Source organism: Mugil cephalus, chromosome 1 (assembly GCF_022458985.1).
Source record: "Mugil cephalus isolate CIBA_MC_2020 chromosome 1, CIBA_Mcephalus_1.1, whole genome shotgun sequence".
NCBI lineage: Eukaryota > Metazoa > Chordata > Actinopteri > Mugiliformes > Mugilidae > Mugil > Mugil cephalus.
Window position 1 is genome coordinate 29,648,224 of NC_061770.1, and position 20,857 is coordinate 29,669,080.

Consider the following 20,857-nt stretch of genomic DNA (forward strand, 5'->3'; position numbering starts at 1 on the left):
AATACCCACATCCAGATTCATGACAGAGAACCTGTCAAACTGGTGTCTGGGATGACATAGAAATAACAACTGTGTGCACAATTTGAATAAACACCAGCACATTTGAATCCTATCAAATGTAATGGACTGCAGCATAGCTAGTGGTATGTAAATTTCTAACCATGATGGATTGAGGGTTTTGATGGGATACCTTGGATCCAGGCCTTTCTTGTCATGCAAGTGAAACCTGGAATGCATTGAAGCGTGTATCAGTCACAGACTCTTGGAGCTCAGGGTGATTTTCTCTTATTACTTCATTCTCTGTTTTTGGCAGTTTTTGTCATGTTTGGTGGATTGTTAGTGGTGCTTGCATTCATCTTGTTTTAAAATGCAGAAACATGCTCCAAGTTTGGTCCAGACTTGGCTGTAAGCTAGGTGTGACAGTACCACCGTTTGCAGGCTAATTTAGCTTAGCATAAAGACTGGAGATGGGTAAACAGCCAGTCGTTCTGCATCTAAAACTATAAAATCGTATATAAATATATGACAGTTTGCAGTTGTACAAAGGATTTAAGACCAAACTTATTATTCATGTCCCACAAAATTTCTGCTGCTTTGTTTGTTTGTGCATTAAAGATATTGAGAGACTGAATCAACCTTTTTTTTTTGTCATTTATTTGCCAGTGACTTTTGTACATTTAATATACATACAGACTCACAATTGTGGCACATCATTCTTATAATTCATTGAAAGGTAAACAGGCCACAAGCAAACTCATATGACATTCTGGCACGAAGTAGAAAAAACAATACGCTTCATATTAGCCACACACAAGGCTACATGCTACATGTGTAGTATGTGTACAATAAAAAACTATTCTATTCATTGTATCTTACCAGATAAAATAGAATAAACAACCCAGAAACAACAAGTACTAAATATGAAAATGTTTCTTCAATAAACCTCCATCACAACAAGCTAGCATCCACATCAAGCTAGCACACACTTATTTAGATCAATTATTGCAATAGATTGTACATTAAAACATAAGACTCACTCACACATCTTAGTAAATACTAAAAGTAACACAATGCAAACGTATGATGAACAATGAAAAAATTAGCTTCATATTAGCCCACACACAACTACATCACATAAATTTAGACACACAAAACTATTCACCATTATCTTACCATAAAAATGAACAACAACCCAAAACGAACAATACTCTAATCTCAAAATAATCTCAACTAACTTCACTACCATCTTCATCCCCTCACTAGGCCATGTGCTGGAGCAATCTCCAGAGTCAAACTGAGATTAAAATCTAGTATAACTCATAAATGACCATGTTTATTCTCATCCATCTGATGTTTGTTTGCAGCATGGCAGCTTCCCCATCTTCTGTAGAAATAAAAGAGGTAACACCAGACTGCCGGGCAGCTGGAACCATTGTAATGAGAAGAGGATCAAACAATTTAAGTCACCAAGCACAACAACCTGGAATGAAGTGGAGAGCAGAGCACACAAGAACCTGGAAGACAGAGCTGCCATTATGGCCGTCATGATGTAGAAAGCCCTCTTCTTGGTTTGGTCAACTCGCTCTTTGTTACCAGCCATCTCGCCGGGACCTGGACGAATCAAAACCCAGAGGACAGAGATGCTGCAGAAGGACGCGACCACAGTTGACAAACCAAATACAAGGAAATTGATAAAGATTGATCTAGTAAATAATATTAGAGCCATCACAGCGAAGGAAAGCAGCCAGACACATCCGAAGGTGATGTTCCTGATCCTGACGCCACTCGCCTGCCTTAGACCCAGGTAGGTGATGGGGTGAACGACAGCCAGGTAGCAGTCAACACAGGTGAGGACGTGAAACAGAGACTGTCCAGGTGTGACGGTGGAATATATGAAGATCCCTGCTGTTATCACATACATTTCCATCATATAGATCCCATAACAATACAAGCAAGTTGCCAGGACACTTAACAGCTCCACAACAACCATGTTGCAGGTGATGATGTCCATGTGGCTCCAGATCAAGTTTGGAGAACCGGACCTCTGACTCCTCCACCGCTGGTAGCCCACGTAGAGGACGAGGATAAGGAGAGGGAGGACGAGGAGCACGGAGGTGATGAAGAAGCTTGTGAAGACGATTATTGTTTCATGGGTTAAGCAAACTTCAAATGTAGTGTTGACGGAGACGTTGGATGAGGAGTTGGTTGACATTCGTCTCAGTGGCTGAAGATGAGAGACAGAAAGAAAGAATTGTGGAATATTACTGCTTGTTATAATTTTGGCATCATTTAAAATTCAGCCTGTTGCACTGTGTGAATTTTGAACTGAAATTTACAGACCATAAGGACTTTTTTTAAATTCCATGTTAACATACAGGCGATAAATGTACACCCTCCAATAATGGGTGATTTCCCAGGATGACCATGTTTACTGTGTCAGGTGGGGTTCACAGAACCATGCTTACATAAGTGACCCTCAGTTAAATGCCAACACCTGTACTGAGAGCTTTGTTATGATGATTTGGAAAAGGCAGAGCTGAAGCTAAGATGGTTAAAGAGACTTAAAACTGTTCAATGCCACATGACATTACTTCATATACACATCAGTCAGACACAACATTATGACCACTGACAGGAGAAGTATTTTTTTTTGTGACAATTCAGTGTTCTGCTGGGAAACCTTTGGACCTGACATTCATTCATGTGGATGATACAACTCTAAACAAGTGTTCAGTTCTTAAAGATTGGTTGGGATTTGAATAGAAACATGAATAGAAACATCACCAATTAAATGACAATATTTAGAACTGCATGATTTTTTTTTACCCCCATATCCAGGTTAATTGTTATTTAAAAAAAAAAAAAAAACACGTACCATGTCAGCGATGTTCGTTCCTGCTTGTCACAGACTAGTGTGTCGTGTGTCTACCTGCCACTGTGATATATATATGCCTGCAGGACTGAGGGCATATTTTGCATATTGCAAGTCTCTGAGCCATTAATCAAAATAAAGCTGAATACTACACACTAGTGGTGTTTTGTATGGCAGTGGGTTTACATGTTGTAGGTCATAGATAGAATACGAACAGAAAAACATATAAACCGGTCAATAGATCTCATTCGAGTCCAAATGTGAACACTGATCTGGTCTGGGATGGAGAAGGATGGGAAGGATGAAAGATTCCAGAGTTCAATTCTAATCTGACTTTTGTCTCTAAAGTAAAGAAGATCTTAACGTAGAAAAGACTTTCCAGCTTGTTCAAAAATCCAGATCATGTCCCCAAGTCAACAAACAGCTGTTCCTGGTTCTGATCCAGTGGTGGGTAGAGATCCATTAGAGACAGAAGCTGCTACACAGTTTTACTACTGTCTGGATGTTGATATTAGCATGTGGTCCAGAACACCACTGTGCCAAAGTAAAGCCCATATGAAAGATCTCCATCCCCCCCTGCTGGCTGGTTGAAATATGTAACCCTTCAAGGCTGTGTCTAAGTCTTTGTTCAGTATTTTGTATATTTTTTTCTGGATATGGACATTGTGTGAATGTGTAAATGTGTGTGTGTGCTTGTGTGAGCGAATGGGTGGATGTATCTCTGACTGTAAAATGAGTTGAGTACCTTTGAGTAGGTAGAAAAGCGCTATATAAGAGCAAGACCATTTACCACAACAAATTTGTGAACTTTTTTCCCTTTCCCATGCAATCAGCCAACAACCCCTCATGTTTTGCAGGTGGCCCTAGGTTCAGAGTCACTGTGCTAAAGGAAAAGAAAGAAAGAAGCACATTGTAGCATTATGCAACGGGTCAAGGTTCATTTTATTTCTGCAGAACAACTAATTTAAGTTTTTCATCGTTTTTAGTTCATTCATGGTTCTTTTGAATGTAGGACTTTCATTCGTAGAGAAGGCTTTTCATATTCTAGTATTTTAATGTTTGTTTGCTTCCTCTCAATTTAACTCACAGCCATGCTCCTCTGCAGCTCTGACCTCCTTTTGTTAAAAACATGTTGAGGAATATTTGCCTGTTGCAATTTACCGTAAAAAAGAATAATCAAGTGCACATATTTGTTTGCAGGAAACATGCAAAACACACCACCTGTTCACTACGTGCACCTAATAAATGATGCCTATTAGCTAAGACGTTTTAGCAGTGAACAGCGCCCAGTGACTATTCAGACGCTGAAGGATGAAGATCAACAACGACCTGCTGAGGTGAGCCTTGTTTCATAATAGTACTAGTTTTAGTTAGTGCACATTTATCTCATTGAAAGACGAAATGTTCTGTGGAAGATTCGGTCACGGGACCTATAAAAACCTTGTGAGGATGTGAGTGATTTGATGCAATTTTTGATACTGTTTGTGGTTGTTGTTGTTGTTTTTCTTTTCTGGCGAACCCAAACAGAATTATTGCAAACTTTGTCAGTGTGTTCCAGACTATCTTGGTGTTGTGGCCTTCTTTGCTCCTCGTGTGTCCTCAGAGTTTTTGATTTCCAATTCTTTCTTTCCCTGCAGGAATACATCCAAACAAAAACTTTGAGTTTTCTTCCAGACCAAGTGAGTCTCAGTGTCAGAAATGTGTCGGTCGTGATTAAAACTCCTGAAACCTGAGGTTTTGCTTGCAATGCATTTTTAATTTCTCCAATTATTTAGGATTAGTAGGACTTGTACTAAGAAGTATAAAAACTAAGTATCATCTTTGAACAGGAAGTAGTTTTTTTAATTATTATTATGTTTTTAATGATGTCCTCATATGTGGACACGGATTATTTCACTGTATAATACAATTAAGTCACAAATTTGTAACAAAATTTAAAACTGTTTATTTTAATATCTGGACATGGCTGTGCAAAAACAGAATTGCAAACAATAAAACCCAAATGCCTTCAAAGTTCTTGCAACACTGTAACTTGTTGCTGTTAAAAAAATTTGTTAAATTTGCATGTCATATCAAACCACAAAAGTTCACAAATGAACAAGTTTCAAATGTAGAATTTGATGAGGTTTTGTACTTTGCCCGCTCTTGTCCCATGATCGATTCTGGACGGCAGAAACACGCTTAAACAATCACAAATATGCAGGAATCTAAAATAATATTAATGAACTGGTGATAAAACATTTTGTCAATTTGCTGTAGTACCCAGTTGCAGCACCAGGTGGAGCCTCCTCCGGTTTTATCCAAAGGAGTTAAAGCTAACCGCAAAAATTGTGAGCCTAACTTAGGTTGATATGTTTGATACCTGATCTCTGACTCTTTATTCTCTATTCCTTTCTGGCCTGTTTCCTCCTCAGTTTATGTCATCCTCAGGCTCTAACATGTCGGTAAACTCCTCCTCATCCGAGCCCGTATCCCACATCTGCATCAATTCCACGTCAAACATTTTCTTCACAACCTTAATCATCAGCAAATGCGCCCTCACCGTCCCTCTCTCCATCCTCATTCTCTGCCTCGGACACCAGAGATGGCGGCGCCAGCACTCCTTCAACAGCCTCTCCGATGTCTTCACCTACCACCTTTCTGTCATGGAGCTCACCTGGGTTGCTGGGAGTGCCTTGTTCCTTTCTGGACGCGATTTCCCAGTTATGATTTTAATGGGCGTGTGCCTCCAGGCAGTCACTATCTATGGAGAGTTGTTTTTCCACATTCTCACCTGTGTTGAACGCTACCTGGCTGTTGTCCACCCCATCGAGTACCTGAAGCTTAAAAAAAGTGTCAGGACTCAAAATATCTGCATTGGCTGTGTTTGGCTTATGAGCTTTGGATGGACCAGCCTAATTTTTATTCAGGCCCCTAATTACCCCATCATAGAATCCTTCTGCTTCGTGCTCTTCTCTTTTATCGTCGTCTCGTTCTGCAGCTTTTCTGTCCTCTACGTTCTGACCCGTCCGGCACCAGGTAAAGTGGGCGGGAACACAGACAAGGTGAACCCATTGAAGAAGAGGGCTTTTCACACCATTATGGTCATAACAGGAGCGCTGTGGTTGCTGTTTGCTGGGTACCTAGTTTGCTTGTCTCTGGATCTTTCATCAGATGTTCTGAGCTACAGAAAAGGCTGTCTGGTGTTGTGTTTTGGGCTGGGATGTAGTCTGCCCAGCAGTTTGGTTTTACCCCTACTGTTTCTACACAGAGCAAGAAAAATACCATGCTGCTGTGCAAACGCTGGTTAAAAAATCTTAACAAGACACACCAAGGGTTCCTCTACTAGCCTGGTGAGGAATCGGTGACTCTCCATCTGGATTTCATACCGACGTATGATTAAGAGAATGAAAACACCTCAGCATCAATTGGATAGATTTGATTGGACTGGCAGGTCTTTGCCGGAGCATAATCACTTCCCTAAAGGAGAGTCACTAGAGCAAACTTCCGAGGTGGGAAAGTTCAGTCAACTTCCACCACCAGAGGTCAGCAAAAACGGGCTTTTCCATGGGAAAAAGAAATGACCATACTGGAGTAAATTTAAAAGAAATACAGCAGAATTTTAACTTTTTGCCATTTTAGGACACAAACATTTGATCGTCTTTGAAATAATGTCTAGTTAAATTTTGCACACCAAAATACAAACATTTGCTTTTTCTGAAGTTGCCATAAATAGCTGTAATTTTCTCACCTGAAACTGTTCCTCACCAATGGTTATTATTTTGTATGTTGGGAGGTTGGTCTGGAGACTTTTCGTTGGGAACTGATTCTGCTCTCAGCCCATAATGAAAAGCAAAAGTAGCATTAACCAGATTCTGATTCTGATAAGAAATGAGCTGGGATATAATGTGCAATTTGTTTGATATCATTTGCATATAAGCTATATATAGCATGTATATTCTAATGTTGTTTTGCCATTGATGCAGAAACTAGCCCGGACAAAGTTGTTGCGAGTTAACTTCATAATGAACTACTCATAGGAGTTACGTAAACTGAGTGCTACTTTAAAGTGATATAATACTAATATAATCAGCACCTCCTGATTGATTATGTTGGTGATTAGCACAAATTTTGAACATTAAAAGTTCAAAATCTCAATTTAAATGAGCGTTGGTTTGTGGTGATAAACGATAGATGGTGCTATTTTTATCCCCTACTCACCTGTTATTTCTCTAAATCAGTGTGTTTCAGAACCGCGTAACTTTTTAGTTGACCAGTGTTGTCAAACTTGCTAGCTAAGCCGTGCCACACTGATAGTTTATAAATCAAGCTACCTTCCAAACTAGGATCTTATGAATTTAAATGGGATCTTGTTATGTAAGTTTTGTTAATATTAGAGAAATAGGTAGATGTAAAATAGGTACTGAGATGTTTAAATGAATAGTTAAATGCTAGCTAACAAAGGTTAGCTCATGTTAGGTAACGGTCATACATTTTATCATATATGTAGAGAGAGAGTTTAAGATGGTATAAGGTTTGAGAAAATATTTTATTGCAACTCTATGGGTCTCTGAATAGACAAAAATCCTGTTTTGGAGAAATTAAACAAACTAATAAAGATGAACTTACTTCATGGTTTTAAGTATTGTTAAGTGTTGTGATTTTTGTTTTTAATGTCTTTGATTTTGTACATGAAAGCTTAGTTGTAAAGAGTATTTTGCTTTGCATAATCTTTATTGCTGACACATTCAAATACTGTTGCTGCAGAGCATGAGAGAGACCTAAGCTTCCTGAGAAATTTGCCTGCTTTAATTTAGTGTGAAATTTGTGCGGACAATCTACATCTACACTGTACAATCTACATAGTTTTTATAGTAGTATGGCCATTGCGCAACATGGTTTATGAGCTCTGTTAGGATCAGATCCCAGTCAATCGTCGTTTGTCGTGTCTGAGGACGAGGACAGACGACCAGAAAAAAACTGCTGAGGTGAGTATTCTTCAGGAATATTATGACCCAGTCCCCTGGTTTCCAGTGTCTCACAATGAATCTTGTGATTTTATTAAGTTTTGTATTATTTTCGGAACTCTTACTGCCATTTACAGTGGTTATTACATGTTTTGGCCACTATGCAAAACTACCATGCAGCTACAAGCTCATTTCAATCAGTAGTCCTGAGACATGGCAGTATACGAACATCAAGCAACAAGTAACATTTCAGTACAATGGATAAAAGAATTGCTTAAAAGTGTGGTACTACTTCAGAGTATAAATGTGTTGATCAGACTTCACACATGTTCACAGGTTTGATTAGTTTTGAACCTTTTTTATTTTTTTTTAAAAACGTCAAACTTTTTGCAATAGTAGTCGGGAGACTATTCCAACTCGGACAACCTTTGACAGATACGGTGTTTTGACTTGTGGTAGGTCATCTAACAGTCCCCTCTGCAGGCTAATCTGGTCCTGAGAGCATTATCATTTTGTCCAATAAGGTCCTGCAGGGGCAGCGGTACCACACCCTGAAGGGATTTAGAGACATAACAAGCTTGTTTAAAAGTGTTAGTACCAGAGTGTCGTTGAAAGATGGACTGCCCTGGTAAACATGTTGGACAGTCATGTTGCAATACTCGGCAATGATGGCCTTGCACCATGGGCAAGCACGGTAGTTTTATGGTTCTGTGTACATGTACATATAACATTCCTGGGAAAATTTGTAATTAAATGTTTGGTCCTTCAAGCCTAATTGAGGGATGTAACCGCTGTAACCTGTATCTAGGAAACTATCATTACCAGTTTTTAGGCGTTCCACCCAGAAAATAAACTGGTTCACTGGCGATTATATATTCATTTGGCAGCATATAGGAGAACATGATTCACTTTCTTTTAATTGGTTGTTTTATTTTGATCGGGTTTTCTGATTAATTCAGTCACACAGGGGATTTAGACCGGAACGAGCCATGCAAAGTTCCTGTAAGTCTGTAACTTTGGGTTTAGTGTGTTGTCTAAAGTCAACACATATTAAGACATATTAAGAATTTGTCTTTTTCTTCTGATTCTCATATTGAGAAATCTGAAACTTGGGTCCCTGTATTTATTGAAATAAATCATGGCTTATGTGGAATTATGTTTCATCAGATAATAAATGGACAGAAAGGTCAACTTTATCTCAAGGCAGTTAAAAATTAAAGTTCCCACATGGAAGCTTCTATAACAGAAAGGTTTAATACTTTGGATGTGTTAAGAAAGCTAGTCTACCCAAGTGTCACCTTATGGTACTGCAGCCTGGCTATTCTAAAAAAGTCAAAAAAGACTGTTTTTATTTACATTTACCAAAAGAGACGTCAGAATATTTTTGGGCCTTGAATACAGTCACATACTTGTAATGCTGTGTTAGTTGGATGTCTCCACACCTCAACCTTACACCTTCCTTGAACCCTTCTGTTCCTCCACTCCTCTGCAGGCCTCCATATCATTGGATAATGTCACTAAACTCCTCCTCATCCTCCAGTCTCACCCCTCCACCTTCTAATGACTCGACCATGATCTACTACTGCGTTGAATTCAGGCTTACCTCGTACGTCGGCTTTGCCTTCAGCGCAACCAGATTCTTCCTCCTCATCCCTCTCTCCATCCTCGTCTTCTACCTGGGTCACCAGCAACGGCAGCACTCTTCCAAGGCAATGAACCACACCGACATCCTCACCTACTACACGATTACCATGGAACTGATCAGTGCAACGGGTTGGACCCTCTTCATCTGTGGTGCCTATTTCAATATCTCCCAAATGATGAGCGTGGGGTATCACACTTTGTCTGCTGTTTTCCCTGGAGAGACTTTCTTTCAAATCCTGATCTGTGTGGAGCGCTACCTGGCTGTTGTTCACCCCATTACCTACCTGGGTCTGAGAAATTCAGGAGTCAGAATCAGAAACATCAGCATTGGTTGTGTTGGGCTGGTGTGCTTCGGATCAAGTAGTGTAATAGTTCCGTACTACCCTGAACTACCCGCCATCCCTCTGATAAGCTTATTAGTTCCCTCTTTAGCGGTCGTCTCTTTCTGTAGCATCTCTGTTCTCTGTGTTCTGTTTCGTTCAGGGCCGGGGCGCCGGTTAAAGCAAAAGGCCTTCCACACTGTCATGGCCATAACGGGAGTGTTGTGGATGTTTTTCGTTGGGTTTGCCGTTTGCATTATTCTAAGCCTGGTGCCACAGCTAAGCCACAGTGACAGGTGTGTGGTGGTGATATCCGGAATCTGGTTCAGTCTGCCCAGGAGTTTGGCATTACCTCTGCTTTTCCTACACCGAAAAAAGAAACTCAGCTGCAATTGTAGATATTCAACAAATAGTTGAACCAAACAAACTCTAAAATCTAAATATATGAAGCAAGTCATAGCATTTGCGCCTGGCCCTCTTTTGACTATTATTGTTAGTTAGCTGATGAGGTTTTTAATTATGCTTTCCTCCCTAAACGGGTTAAAATTCTTGACTAGAAATGTATCAAGAAGAAACTATGAATGTCAAAGAAATTGACAGTTGTTGAGAAAAAAACATTGGCCATGAGAAACTAATCTTGACCAATGGGTATGACTCATGCAGTTCAAACTCAAGGAAAGACCATCCAGCACTATAGTTCCTACCACCAAATGCATCTTGGGCATGGATCAAAGCCATTTTAATAGTGATTTCATTAAAATTTTGTAAGATCACTTTAGTGGTCCGCACCTCTAAATGCATGAACCAATTAGCCCAACGAGCATGTCTTTGGAGGCTTAGCTTCATGTTTGTCCTCTACCATTATTAGACATTAGAATATGAATTGAGGCTTCATTGGTAGGAAAGGCTACAATTCATAAAACTCTGCGGATCCTGGCTAATAAAACTAATTTCTGTTCAACATTTCATGGCAATACAAGCAAGCAGAGAACCAATCAGCTATTAACAGAAATGCATCTTTTCACTGTAAATGGTCAGCTAAATGTGTAAGCTTACATTAAATATTGAGCTTTATACAGTCTTAGGACAACCTAATATTTTCCTCTTGTGGGGCAATCGAGATGGAAATAGGCTGAGAAGTGTGCCGAGGATTTGAGTTGAATATACGTTTCTCTAACGTGAGTCATTTGAATCCTTTCAAATGTTCTTCTTAATGGACTGAATTAAAGAAACATGGGGAAACCATATGATTGCTGCATTTATTTATTTATTGAGGATCCCTCGTTGCATGAGACTTATTCAAATATTAGAAATTAAATTTCTTGTTAAAGAGAGTTTAAGATGTATAAAATGTGTAAAGTTGTAGACCAATACATGTCACGTTATTATAATATACAGATGGTGTGATGCATTTCTGTTTACATGGTGTGATAATTTTTTTTGTGTGTTCTCTTAGTAGCAGAGATGATTATCATTTTATCCAAATAGAGTCGGTCCCCTGACATCCAACCTCACTGTGGCACAACAATGCAAAAAATAAATTTGCCTTTTAAATCATGAACTAAAAGAAAGATATATATAATGTATATATCACACACACCTGACTCATAAATCGGTATTTAGATATATGTGGATCGGATACCTGCGAACCGCAGTTGGAGTTCAGAGGCACAGAGGACGTTAGTCATTCATGTTCTCGATATCTCTTTTTATGTAGATGACTTGATATTCTATCTGAAAAAAAAATATTTTCAGAACTTTCTATTTTTATTTTCTTCATTCTTTCCCTTTGACCCAAATAAATACAAAGGTCCTGCATGTCACTTTAAGTAACTTTGGCTTTATTGTTTCTTCTAAAGGTACTTTGGCATGTACAGGATTCTCTACAGAAATTAATTGACATTTAAACATGTATTTCACATTTAAACATCGGGCTCCATACTCCAAGAGCAGTGTTCATGACTCCACCATAAGAACGAGACTGGGTAAAATGACCTGCATGACAGAATCAAGTCAAACACCTGCTGAGTAAAAAAAAAAACATATAAGGTTGTCTCAGTTTTACCAGAAACCACCTTGATGATCCCCAAGACTCTTTGAACTGACCAGACAAAAGTTGAACTAGTTGGAAGATGTTAGCCCCATTACATCTGGAGTAAAAGTAACACCTCATTTCAGAAAAAAATCATACCAACAGTAAAACCTGGTGGTGGTAGTGTGATGGTCTGGGGCTGTTTTGCTGCTTCAGGACCTGGAGGAGTTGCCGTGATTTGTTGATTTTAAGGAAAAGTCAAACAAGAAAATAGTACAGAACATCCCTGTAATCCAGATTAATCGTTCCGAATCAACCATTTTTTGAGAGTTTTATCTTTATGACCATAGATAGATACTTTATTTATCCTGGGGGAAGTTCAGTGTCCAGTAGCTAACTTACTCCAAAAGTAATGGTGTGTTTTCTAAAGTCAGGTCACATATGAGAGCCATAGCTCATTCAAATTAGAAAATAAATGACAGTCACTGGGTGCTAAATGCAAATGTGAGGTTCTCTTGTACAAACTGGGACTGTTTCGTGACTGCAGAGTTCATTTAAACTGTCGGAGATTATGGATGATGTAGTCAGACAGCAGGTAATCACATCTCTGCAGTCAGATCCAGCTTACACAACAACCAACTGAATCTCAGCAACAACATCCTCTGTCTTTTGTGCCTGTCTGACAGAAATTAAATCCTGGTTTTCTTGCAACTTCTTACAAATGGACAGCAATAACTAAACATCGATAACTGTACTCATCACACCCACTGGTTTATAAATCAATCAATCTGGTGCTGGAGAAAATGTATAATTTAGGTCATCTAAGCAGGTGTAGATGATTTATTTATTTCTGTTAGTGCAGAGAAACATTAAAATTGGAAAATGTCCTGAGCTCATAGGGGCTGTAGCACCACATATGAACACAAGGATCACAGACTGTGTACTCATGTCTGAACGCCTGTGTTCAGGCACCTGTTGGTGTTTTGCTGCTTACTGTCACTTCTATTGATCACCTGATACCACCTGATACCACCATATCAAGCTGTGGGCTCCGGGTTTGGAGTGCCTGCCTTTGACTTCCTGTCTTGTGCCTCCTTGTCCCTTGATTGTTCATTGGTTTCACCTATGTTGATTGTCCTCATGCGTCTCACTTGTGTCTTGTCATCCCTCAGCCCTCATGTGTATATATAGCCCTGCCCTTCCCTTTGTTCCTTGTTGTGTTGTTAATGTCATCGTGCCAATCTCCATGATTCCGCGTCTTGTTTCATGTCAAGATGCCATGTTGACAATTTCTTTTGGCTTTTACCTGCCTTGCTTGCAGCGCCTTTTGTTCATTATTAAATATTTTTGTTCGCCTCATCTATAGTCCCCCATCTGCCCACGGCAGGCTTCGCCACTCCATACCATGCTTCACACTGGCACTACGGAAGTCTTCTGTCCACCGGGCTTCATCCACCCAGTCCTCACCAATGAAGTCCCCCTCATTGTCCACTCACCCAGCTGCTGCCACTTCTGTCCCGTGGCCTACTGCCACCTCTGGCTGACGGCGGCCCAGATGTCGCTGCTGGACGCGCATGGTTGAGTCTTTTAAATCCAGGCTCAAAACTTACTTTTTTACCTTAGCCTTTAAGTGTTCTTATTTTTTGCTTTATTGCTGGTTTGGTTGTTGGTTGCTGTTTTGTTCTTGTTTTGTTAGTTTTTTTTTTTTTTTTTTTTTCACTTACTGTGCTGTGTAAATAAATTGATAGTCTCCATGCGAAAAAATGTATCTGTAACAAGCTAATACAGTTCTAATATACTAAAAGATCTTTTCTCTTAGTGTTTTATTCTAGGGTGATTGTGTGGTTTCATCTGTAGTGCTTTTATTGTCTGTTCTAATTTCAAGTGAACCGGAAAGAAGAGGTTTTTAGTGTCAGTCAAAGTGCTGCTGGTCTCATTTCAGTCAGCTGCAGAATGGAGGGAACATCTGTCCAGAGGCTGCTGGGTGAGTCTGATCTGCTGGATGTGTGTTGGTGTCAAAACGCTGAGAGATGATCACTGCTGCTTCCCACAGCACAACAGTCATTAAAGCTCAAAGTGTGGTTTCTCTTTAGTTCTGGGCTCTCTGTTGTGCTGCACAACAAACCAAGGTTAGTCAACTTCCTCTGTTACAGTCTGTCCAAGAAACGCCATCAAAACTCTGTGTGTCTTTACTGTGTGAGAGTGAGTCCAATGACAAGCTGCCTTAAAGGGACACTTCACCACTTTTTATGTGGACATTCAGTCTGTGTTGATGCTAGTTGGAGCCAGTTGAAGCCAGAACTTCCTCTGAGCCATAAAGACATAGAAAGCTGAGCTTCCTGTTCACTCAGTCGTTGTTAAACTGTCATGATGTTCAACAATGTGTTGTCTGAGTTGCTGTGTCTCCAATCTAGATTGTAGCTGTTGTGTAACAGAAATGTAAAGGATCAATGTTGTTTCATCTGAACTCTCCCAGCTCGTCTGACTGTGAGTCCCAGCAGCTCTCAGGTCTTTAGAGGAGACATTGTGTCTCTGAGCTGTGAGGAGGACGACAGCTCTGCTGGATTGACTCTGAGGAGAAACGCCACCACAGGACAGAGGACTCAGTGTGGAGCTGGGTGGGGAAAACCAGCTGGTTCTTCCTGTGACATCAGCTACATCCTCCCATGGGACAGTGGAGTTTACTGGTGTGAGTCCAGAGAGGGAGCAACCAGTAACAGCATCAACCTCACTGTCTCTGGTAAGCTCAGACTGTGGAGTTAGTATTGATGAAGCTGTGTGGAAATGGATGAAATGCTGTAGTTTGTCTCTGTGTTGAGGTGGACCAGTGATCCTGCAGAGTCCTGTCCTCCCTTTGATGGAGGAAGATGACGTCACTCTGCTCTGTAAAACAAAGACCACTCCCTCCAACCTCTCAGCTACTTTCTATAAAGATGGCTCCTTGATCAGGACTGAGTCTACAGGTAACATGACCATCCACCATGTTACCAGGTCTGATGAAGGCCTCTACAAGTGTTACATCATCAGTCATGGAGAGTCTCCATCCAGCTGGATCACTGTCACAGGTGAGGAGCTTCACTTTGATTTCAACTCTTATTTCATTCACATATTCATCTGACCAGGTGAGATTCTCTCTACAGAGAAACCTACAACCACAGCTCCACCCGCCACTACTGAGGCCACGCCCCCTCCACCATTATGCTCAGCCAACCTTGTCCACAAAGTGGCCTACCACCTGGTGGTGTTCTGTCCATACTTCATCTCCACTCTCCTCATGGTGTCTTTATGTCGACACAGACCAACAGGTAACATTCACTCACCAATCAATCAGTCAATGACAGGTTACTCAACCCTTCACTTCAGTGAAAGAACTCCAAGTCTCCATGTTGATGACCCCGCCCACCCAGGATGTGCATAGACGGGATGATGACAATGATGGCGTCAGTGCTGTCACCACAGAGCATCACTTCTGACATTAACCACAGCTCTTCTCCACTCAGTCCATTCTGATGCAAGTTGTGCAGTGGATGGGTAGCTTTATTGTATTTGTCCAGCCCCAGGTACAGTTCCATCTTGTACTTCTGTGTATGGAATTTTTACTTAACCATCGTCTCTTTTTGCAGCACCTCTTCTCTCGGTTCTCAAGCATCCAGGACCAGGTGGAAGCTCAGCTCCTTGAAATATTGTGTGGCAGAGAGGAACATAAATTTCTTTAAGATTTACAAAATCCTGTTTGTTTATTGATACTTCCTGTTTTATTTTGTTAGTTACCTTGTTTGTGTTCTTGTTTCCTTGTTTTTGTTTTTTTTTTCTGTGAAGATCTCAGTGTTTCCTTTGTGGCCTTTTTTTTTTTACTTGTTTTTTTGTTTTTCCACACTTGGAGTTTTTTCATTAAATTGACTTAATCTTCTTAGTCTGGTTCCTGGTTCCTCCTGTGTCACACAGGAACAAGTCCAGGTTTTCGATAAATATTTATACTGGTTGCACCACTGATGGTAGTTCTTATCTGGAGATGTTTAGCATGTTTTCTGTATGGGCTCAAATTCTTGTCCACAAAAATAGGCGAGAATAGACCACAAAAATGAGTGGGAGGTTGACGGTATTTAGATCATGCAGACCCATATGGACACAATCATAAATTAGACTTCAGGGAGAACAGCAGTGTTGCTCCAATGGTACCTATAAATGCCTGTAGGAAGTTCATCACTGTAGTTCCATCTTATTTAATCCTCAACCATAGACGGGCTTTATTAGGACAGCCATGGTTGCAGAAATTACCTTTCAATGACTTTGGTGAACCCATCTTCTAATCCCACCACGAGGGTGACATTTTAAAGTTTATAGGGGGGCTCAACCATAGACTTTACAGAAGGATGGCAACAGGGATTGGAGGATATCAAGTCCTCAATTTACCCATAATGAGATCATTGAATGTGACAGAAATTGACCAAAGTTTTTTTATTGGAGACATTCCTTCCGTATGAACAATCACTAAACACAGACAAGAACACAGAGTCCATTTTGAATGTTAAGATGATTGTACCCCCTGATGGCTCCTCATGTGTGTTTTCAGAGAGTGGCTCTGAGTAAAGGCTTTGTCACATTGTGTACACTTGTATGGTCTCTCTCCATTGTGGGTTCTCATGTGAACGGTCAAGTATGTTTTACGGGCGCACGCTTTTCCACAAATTCCGCACACAAACGGTTTCAGCCCCGAGTGGAGAGCAACGTGGCCATCCAGGTTCGTTTTGCGTTTGAAGGCCCAGCCACAGTCGGGGCAGCGGTATGGTGCTTCCCCAGTGTGGACCCGCATGTGAACGGTCAAAGGTCCCTTGGTGGAGAAACCTCTGCCACATTCACCACAGTGGTATGGCTTCTCATTGGTGTGTCTTCTCATGTGAATCTGCAGCTGCTGGCTTGTCAGGAACATCTTACAACAAACGTCGCAGAGATACGACCTTTCTCTGTTTGTGTGAATCTTCTCGTGTTGTTTCAGAGTCCCAGGAAGTTTGAAAGACCTCCCACAGATCTTACAGCTGTGAGGCCTTTCCCCAGAGTGGGTCATCTTGTGGCGGCATAAGGATCGGTAGTCACTGAGGGATTTCCCACACACGCCACAGAGATGCGACTTCCTTTTAGAATGAACGTTACGGTGAACTTTTAACTGCTCCTTGAGTTCAAACACTTTGTGACAAGTATAACATTTATGAGGCTTACCCACCTCGTGGAGCTTCTGGTGATCTTTCAAGGACGCCTCCAACGCAAATGATCTGTGGCAAACATTACATTTGTATGGTTTCTCTCCTAGGTGGGCTGCCACATGCTCATTGAGGCTGTGAACACTGACGAAAGATTGTCCACAAACGTGGCAGTCATCAGTTTTGTGTCGACTTTGAAGGTGATCCTTCAGCTCCTCCATTGACTCTGAGGACTCTCCACAAACTCCACAAACGCTTCCTGGATCATCCGCATGACTCCAGGTATGTTTGACAAGCATGACCTCTGATGTGTGCAGCGCTCCACAGACTCTACATGAAAATGAATGGACACTTTCCTCAATGACATCAGAGCGTCTCGCCTTCAGTTTTTTCATCATCTTTGGTTTAGAATGACTTTTCTTCTGTTCTTCACCGCTCCTGTCTGGTTTCTGGTTGTCGTTGCTGTCGTCTTCCTTAAGTTCAGCTGCAGAGCTCAACACAAACTCTGCAGCTGGTTCTTCATCATTGACTTCCTCTGTTCCCACATCCTGCTGAGGCGACACTGAGCTGTTGGACACAGTGTCGACTCTGCTGCCTTTGTCCTCCTGAACAGGGCTGCTGGGGAAAGAAGAAAAGGTTAATCAGGGAACACCTCCATCATGCTTTTAAGGTCCATCTGTTATTGTCCTACTGTGGGTAAAACAACAATGTTTTACTTTGAGTTACCTTGCCTGTTGCCCTCCTTCATCAACTGTCTTCATGTGTGAGTTGTTGACAGTCTCTTCTACAGTGACCCGAGTTTTCTTTTGTGTCTTGAAAAATAAAGACAGTCAGCATCCAGAAACTAATAAACAAGTAAATATTAAAAACTTAAAGTGAGTTAACTACTTTCAGACGAACGCAGACTGTCGACGTCCTAAATGTCGAGGAGCTGATGTATCTGTTGATCTCCTCTGGCGTCAGTGTCTTTAGTTTCAGAGGCTGTAATCTCCGTCTCTTGTCTGCCGTTAAGATGTCGAATGTCTTCTCGTCTCCAGACAGCTGAGGGAAGGTGGATCTCAGCAGGTTGACGAAGTCTTCCTCCTGAAGACCACAGGGACACTTCAGCCTCAGGATTGGACATTTCTTAAGCACTGACAGATGAAAGGTGAAGAAATAATGGGCGATTAGTCAGTTAAGGAAGAACCAAGTCTGGAATCACCTGGAATCTAGCAGGACTGTCTCCAAGTGTCCGAATACAAAACAGTTCCTAGACGAAGTACAATCTGTCCTGCAACTATTTTTTTTTTACTTTCTGGAGCCAACAACGGAGGAATGAAACAGAAAGAGAGTAGGACAGCAATTTCTTCCTAATTTATTTCAAATTACCATGTTTGGAGAGCACACTGGTCTGGGAGTCCTTCAGGATGCGGATCCTGAGCTCCACGCCCTTCTGGGTCTCGCTGACCTGAGATCGGCTAGTCATCTTTCTCCTCCTGTACCGACATCGAGGTTGGAAAGACCTGGAAAATTCAAGGACAGCCTTGAGTTAAAAAAAAAGGCATGGCTTTATTAAATTAATCTATGATATATCTAATTGTTCAAACAGAAACCTTGATGGACCAGTCACGTCCAGGTTCTCCAGATGCTCTTGGGGCTGCTCATCTTCACAGTCCTCTTCTTCATCAGAGTTGAGGCTCCTGCTGCACTTTGCATCTGGAGAAATCAATTATTATTGATTATTGATTATTATTATTATTATTATTATTATTATTATCTCAAAGAGCAGATGCCCTGCATGTGTCCTGCAAATCATACAGACAAATGGCATGACTCCCGAGTGGAGAGCAACATAGCCCAGTCACAGCGGTATGGCTTCTCTGGCTGGCTTGTCAGGAACATTCTGCAGCAATTGCCGCAGAGGTATGACCTTCCTCTGTTTATGTTAATCTTCTTGTGTTGTTTCTGGGTCCCGGGATGTTTGACCCACTACGGGGAAATACCTCCCACAGATCTTACAGCTGTGAGGTCTTTCCCCGTAGTGGGTCATCTCGTGGTGGCATAAGGATTGATGACTTCAAACACTTTGTGTAACACAAGTGCAACATTAATGAAGCTTAACCACCTCTTGGAGCTCTGTGGCAAACATCGCATGTCAAGCTTCAGCTTAAAAACCGTGTTTAGTCATCACCAATGGCAAACTCCACTAACAAAATGTGCAATTCTGAATTCTCCCGCTTAAAATTAAATCATATATGAGAGAAAAACATTATTTAACACCATTATAGCGCAATGTTGTTTGGACGTAAATTCGGCATACGTATATTGAATATATAATATAGATATAGTTAGAAAACAGCAGCATTAAATAGTACATGTGATGTTTTAATAAATAATGACTAATAATTAAATTACAATGTTTTTTAAAGGAGTTCTGAGTGCTGAACTTAGAAGGAGCAGCTTGGATCTTTTTTTTAATTTATTATTATTATTTAGATGTTGAACCAACCAGGCTGCAGGAGCTCCAGCTGTCTCCCCTGCCGGTCGATCGTCTCCTTGTAGCCCGAAGCCTCCTCCTCGTACGCGGCCACGATCGTGTCCACGACCGCCAGGATTTCCCGGGAGGCAGCGGCGAGTCTTTCGGTGACGAATCCCCGCAGGACCTCGGCTTTCGACATCTCACCCAAACCCTCCGCTGCGTTGTCACCCATCACCGTAAAACCACCACTTTAACATTAAATGGAAATCTACGAGTGGATTGTTTACTTCCGGGGGGAGAACTTCCGGGTTTTGGTGCGTCGCTGAATTTCCCCCGGGTAGAAATTGTGAACGGGCTTCCCTCTCAAACTCTTCGATCGATATGAACACATTTTTAAAGAAATAAAAGTACGAAAACTAGAAACCAGCCATGGCAAAACAAATTGAATTAATATTCTAGTCCAGGAGCATCCAAACCTTGTCCACTGAGAGCGAAAGGCTGGGCCACTCTCTCAGGTGAAGTATTTGATGCTTTATGATAAACAGCCAGCATCACAACTCTCCATTAAAGGGGTTTAACTTTTAACAGTAACTTTAAAATGTTTCTTATTCTGGATGATGAGTGGGATGCGAAAAAGAGGACCCTTTAGGTGGGGGACACACGCAACACAAATTAGAATTCACTCAAAAACAGGACATATCCAGGATAAAGAGGAGGTTATCCGCAGTCATCCACGGCCCTGGATGGAGGTGGGTAGTTGGATTTATTAACACCTCAATATTGTGGAATTTCTTTTTAATTCTTTGTTTTATTCAGTGTCCCATCACTAATAACCTTCAGTTTGCTAATAATTAGCTGGTGTCTTCTTGTTGGTTGCTTGTTAGTAGCTGACTGCTAGCCTGCTGGTTGACTTTCCAGTTGGACTGGGCTCCTAAATGTGTTTTGCCTCAGATCATGGCATAAGGGATTGTAACATCTTATCCTGTGCATTTATGAATGAGTGGGAACACTGAATAACTGTTTGGCAGGGCGGGAGGAAGAAAGGTTGGCTGACTCGCTCTGTAAACACACTAGTCGGCGCTGTTTCTTTTTTGCCAGTCGGGTTCATTTTTGTTTCTACTTCCTGCTTCACTTTCAACAACAGCAATTGAAAGTTTTGCCGAAATTTGAGACAAATGTATGTTTCTCTGGGCCTCATCAGTTAAAATCTCTCATGTGTTCCATCTTTGTTGATCCAAAACAATCAATTTGAAAATTGCAGAGATGGAGAATTAGCCGGAAGAGGACCAATGACACCTATTGTGCTCTGTGTCGCCACAGTGTGTAGTTACTTTTGTAAGAAGGTGCGGGTCAGTTATGGCATTAGTCTCTGCACCGTCGTTGTTTC

At 41.1% G+C, this 20,857-nt stretch overlaps 2 protein-coding genes across 3 annotated transcripts; one reads left to right on the forward strand and one right to left on the reverse strand.

Annotated features, from left to right (window-relative positions):
* Window positions 1-12,272: 12,272 nt before the first annotated feature.
* Window positions 12,273-15,632, forward strand: LOC125009991 (low affinity immunoglobulin gamma Fc region receptor II-like). The gene is made up of 4 exons (XM_047588331.1): window positions 12,273-13,798; window positions 13,908-13,943; window positions 14,291-14,554; window positions 14,634-15,632. Exons 1-4 carry the CDS (start codon window positions 13,768-13,770, stop codon window positions 14,930-14,932), a joined length of 630 nt encoding a protein of 209 aa, XP_047444287.1. The 5' UTR covers window positions 12,273-13,767; the 3' UTR covers window positions 14,933-15,632.
* Window positions 15,633-15,697: 65 nt separating this feature from the next.
* LOC125008914 (oocyte zinc finger protein XlCOF22-like) lies at window positions 15,698-20,177 on the reverse strand. 2 transcript variants are annotated; one of them, XM_047586331.1, is made up of 6 exons: window positions 19,501-20,177; window positions 18,605-18,707; window positions 18,381-18,514; window positions 17,901-18,145; window positions 17,739-17,824; window positions 15,698-17,627 (listed from the first exon to the last, which is right to left on the reverse strand). In XM_047586331.1, exons 1-6 carry the CDS (start codon window positions 19,700-19,702, stop codon window positions 16,343-16,345), a joined length of 2,055 nt encoding a protein of 684 aa, XP_047442287.1. In that variant the 5' UTR covers window positions 19,703-20,177; the 3' UTR covers window positions 15,698-16,342. The 2 variants fall into 2 exon arrangements, with proteins under 2 accessions (XP_047442287.1, XP_047442280.1); XM_047586324.1 differs by having other exon boundaries at window positions 15,699-17,630.
* Window positions 20,178-20,857: the final 680 nt, after the last annotated feature.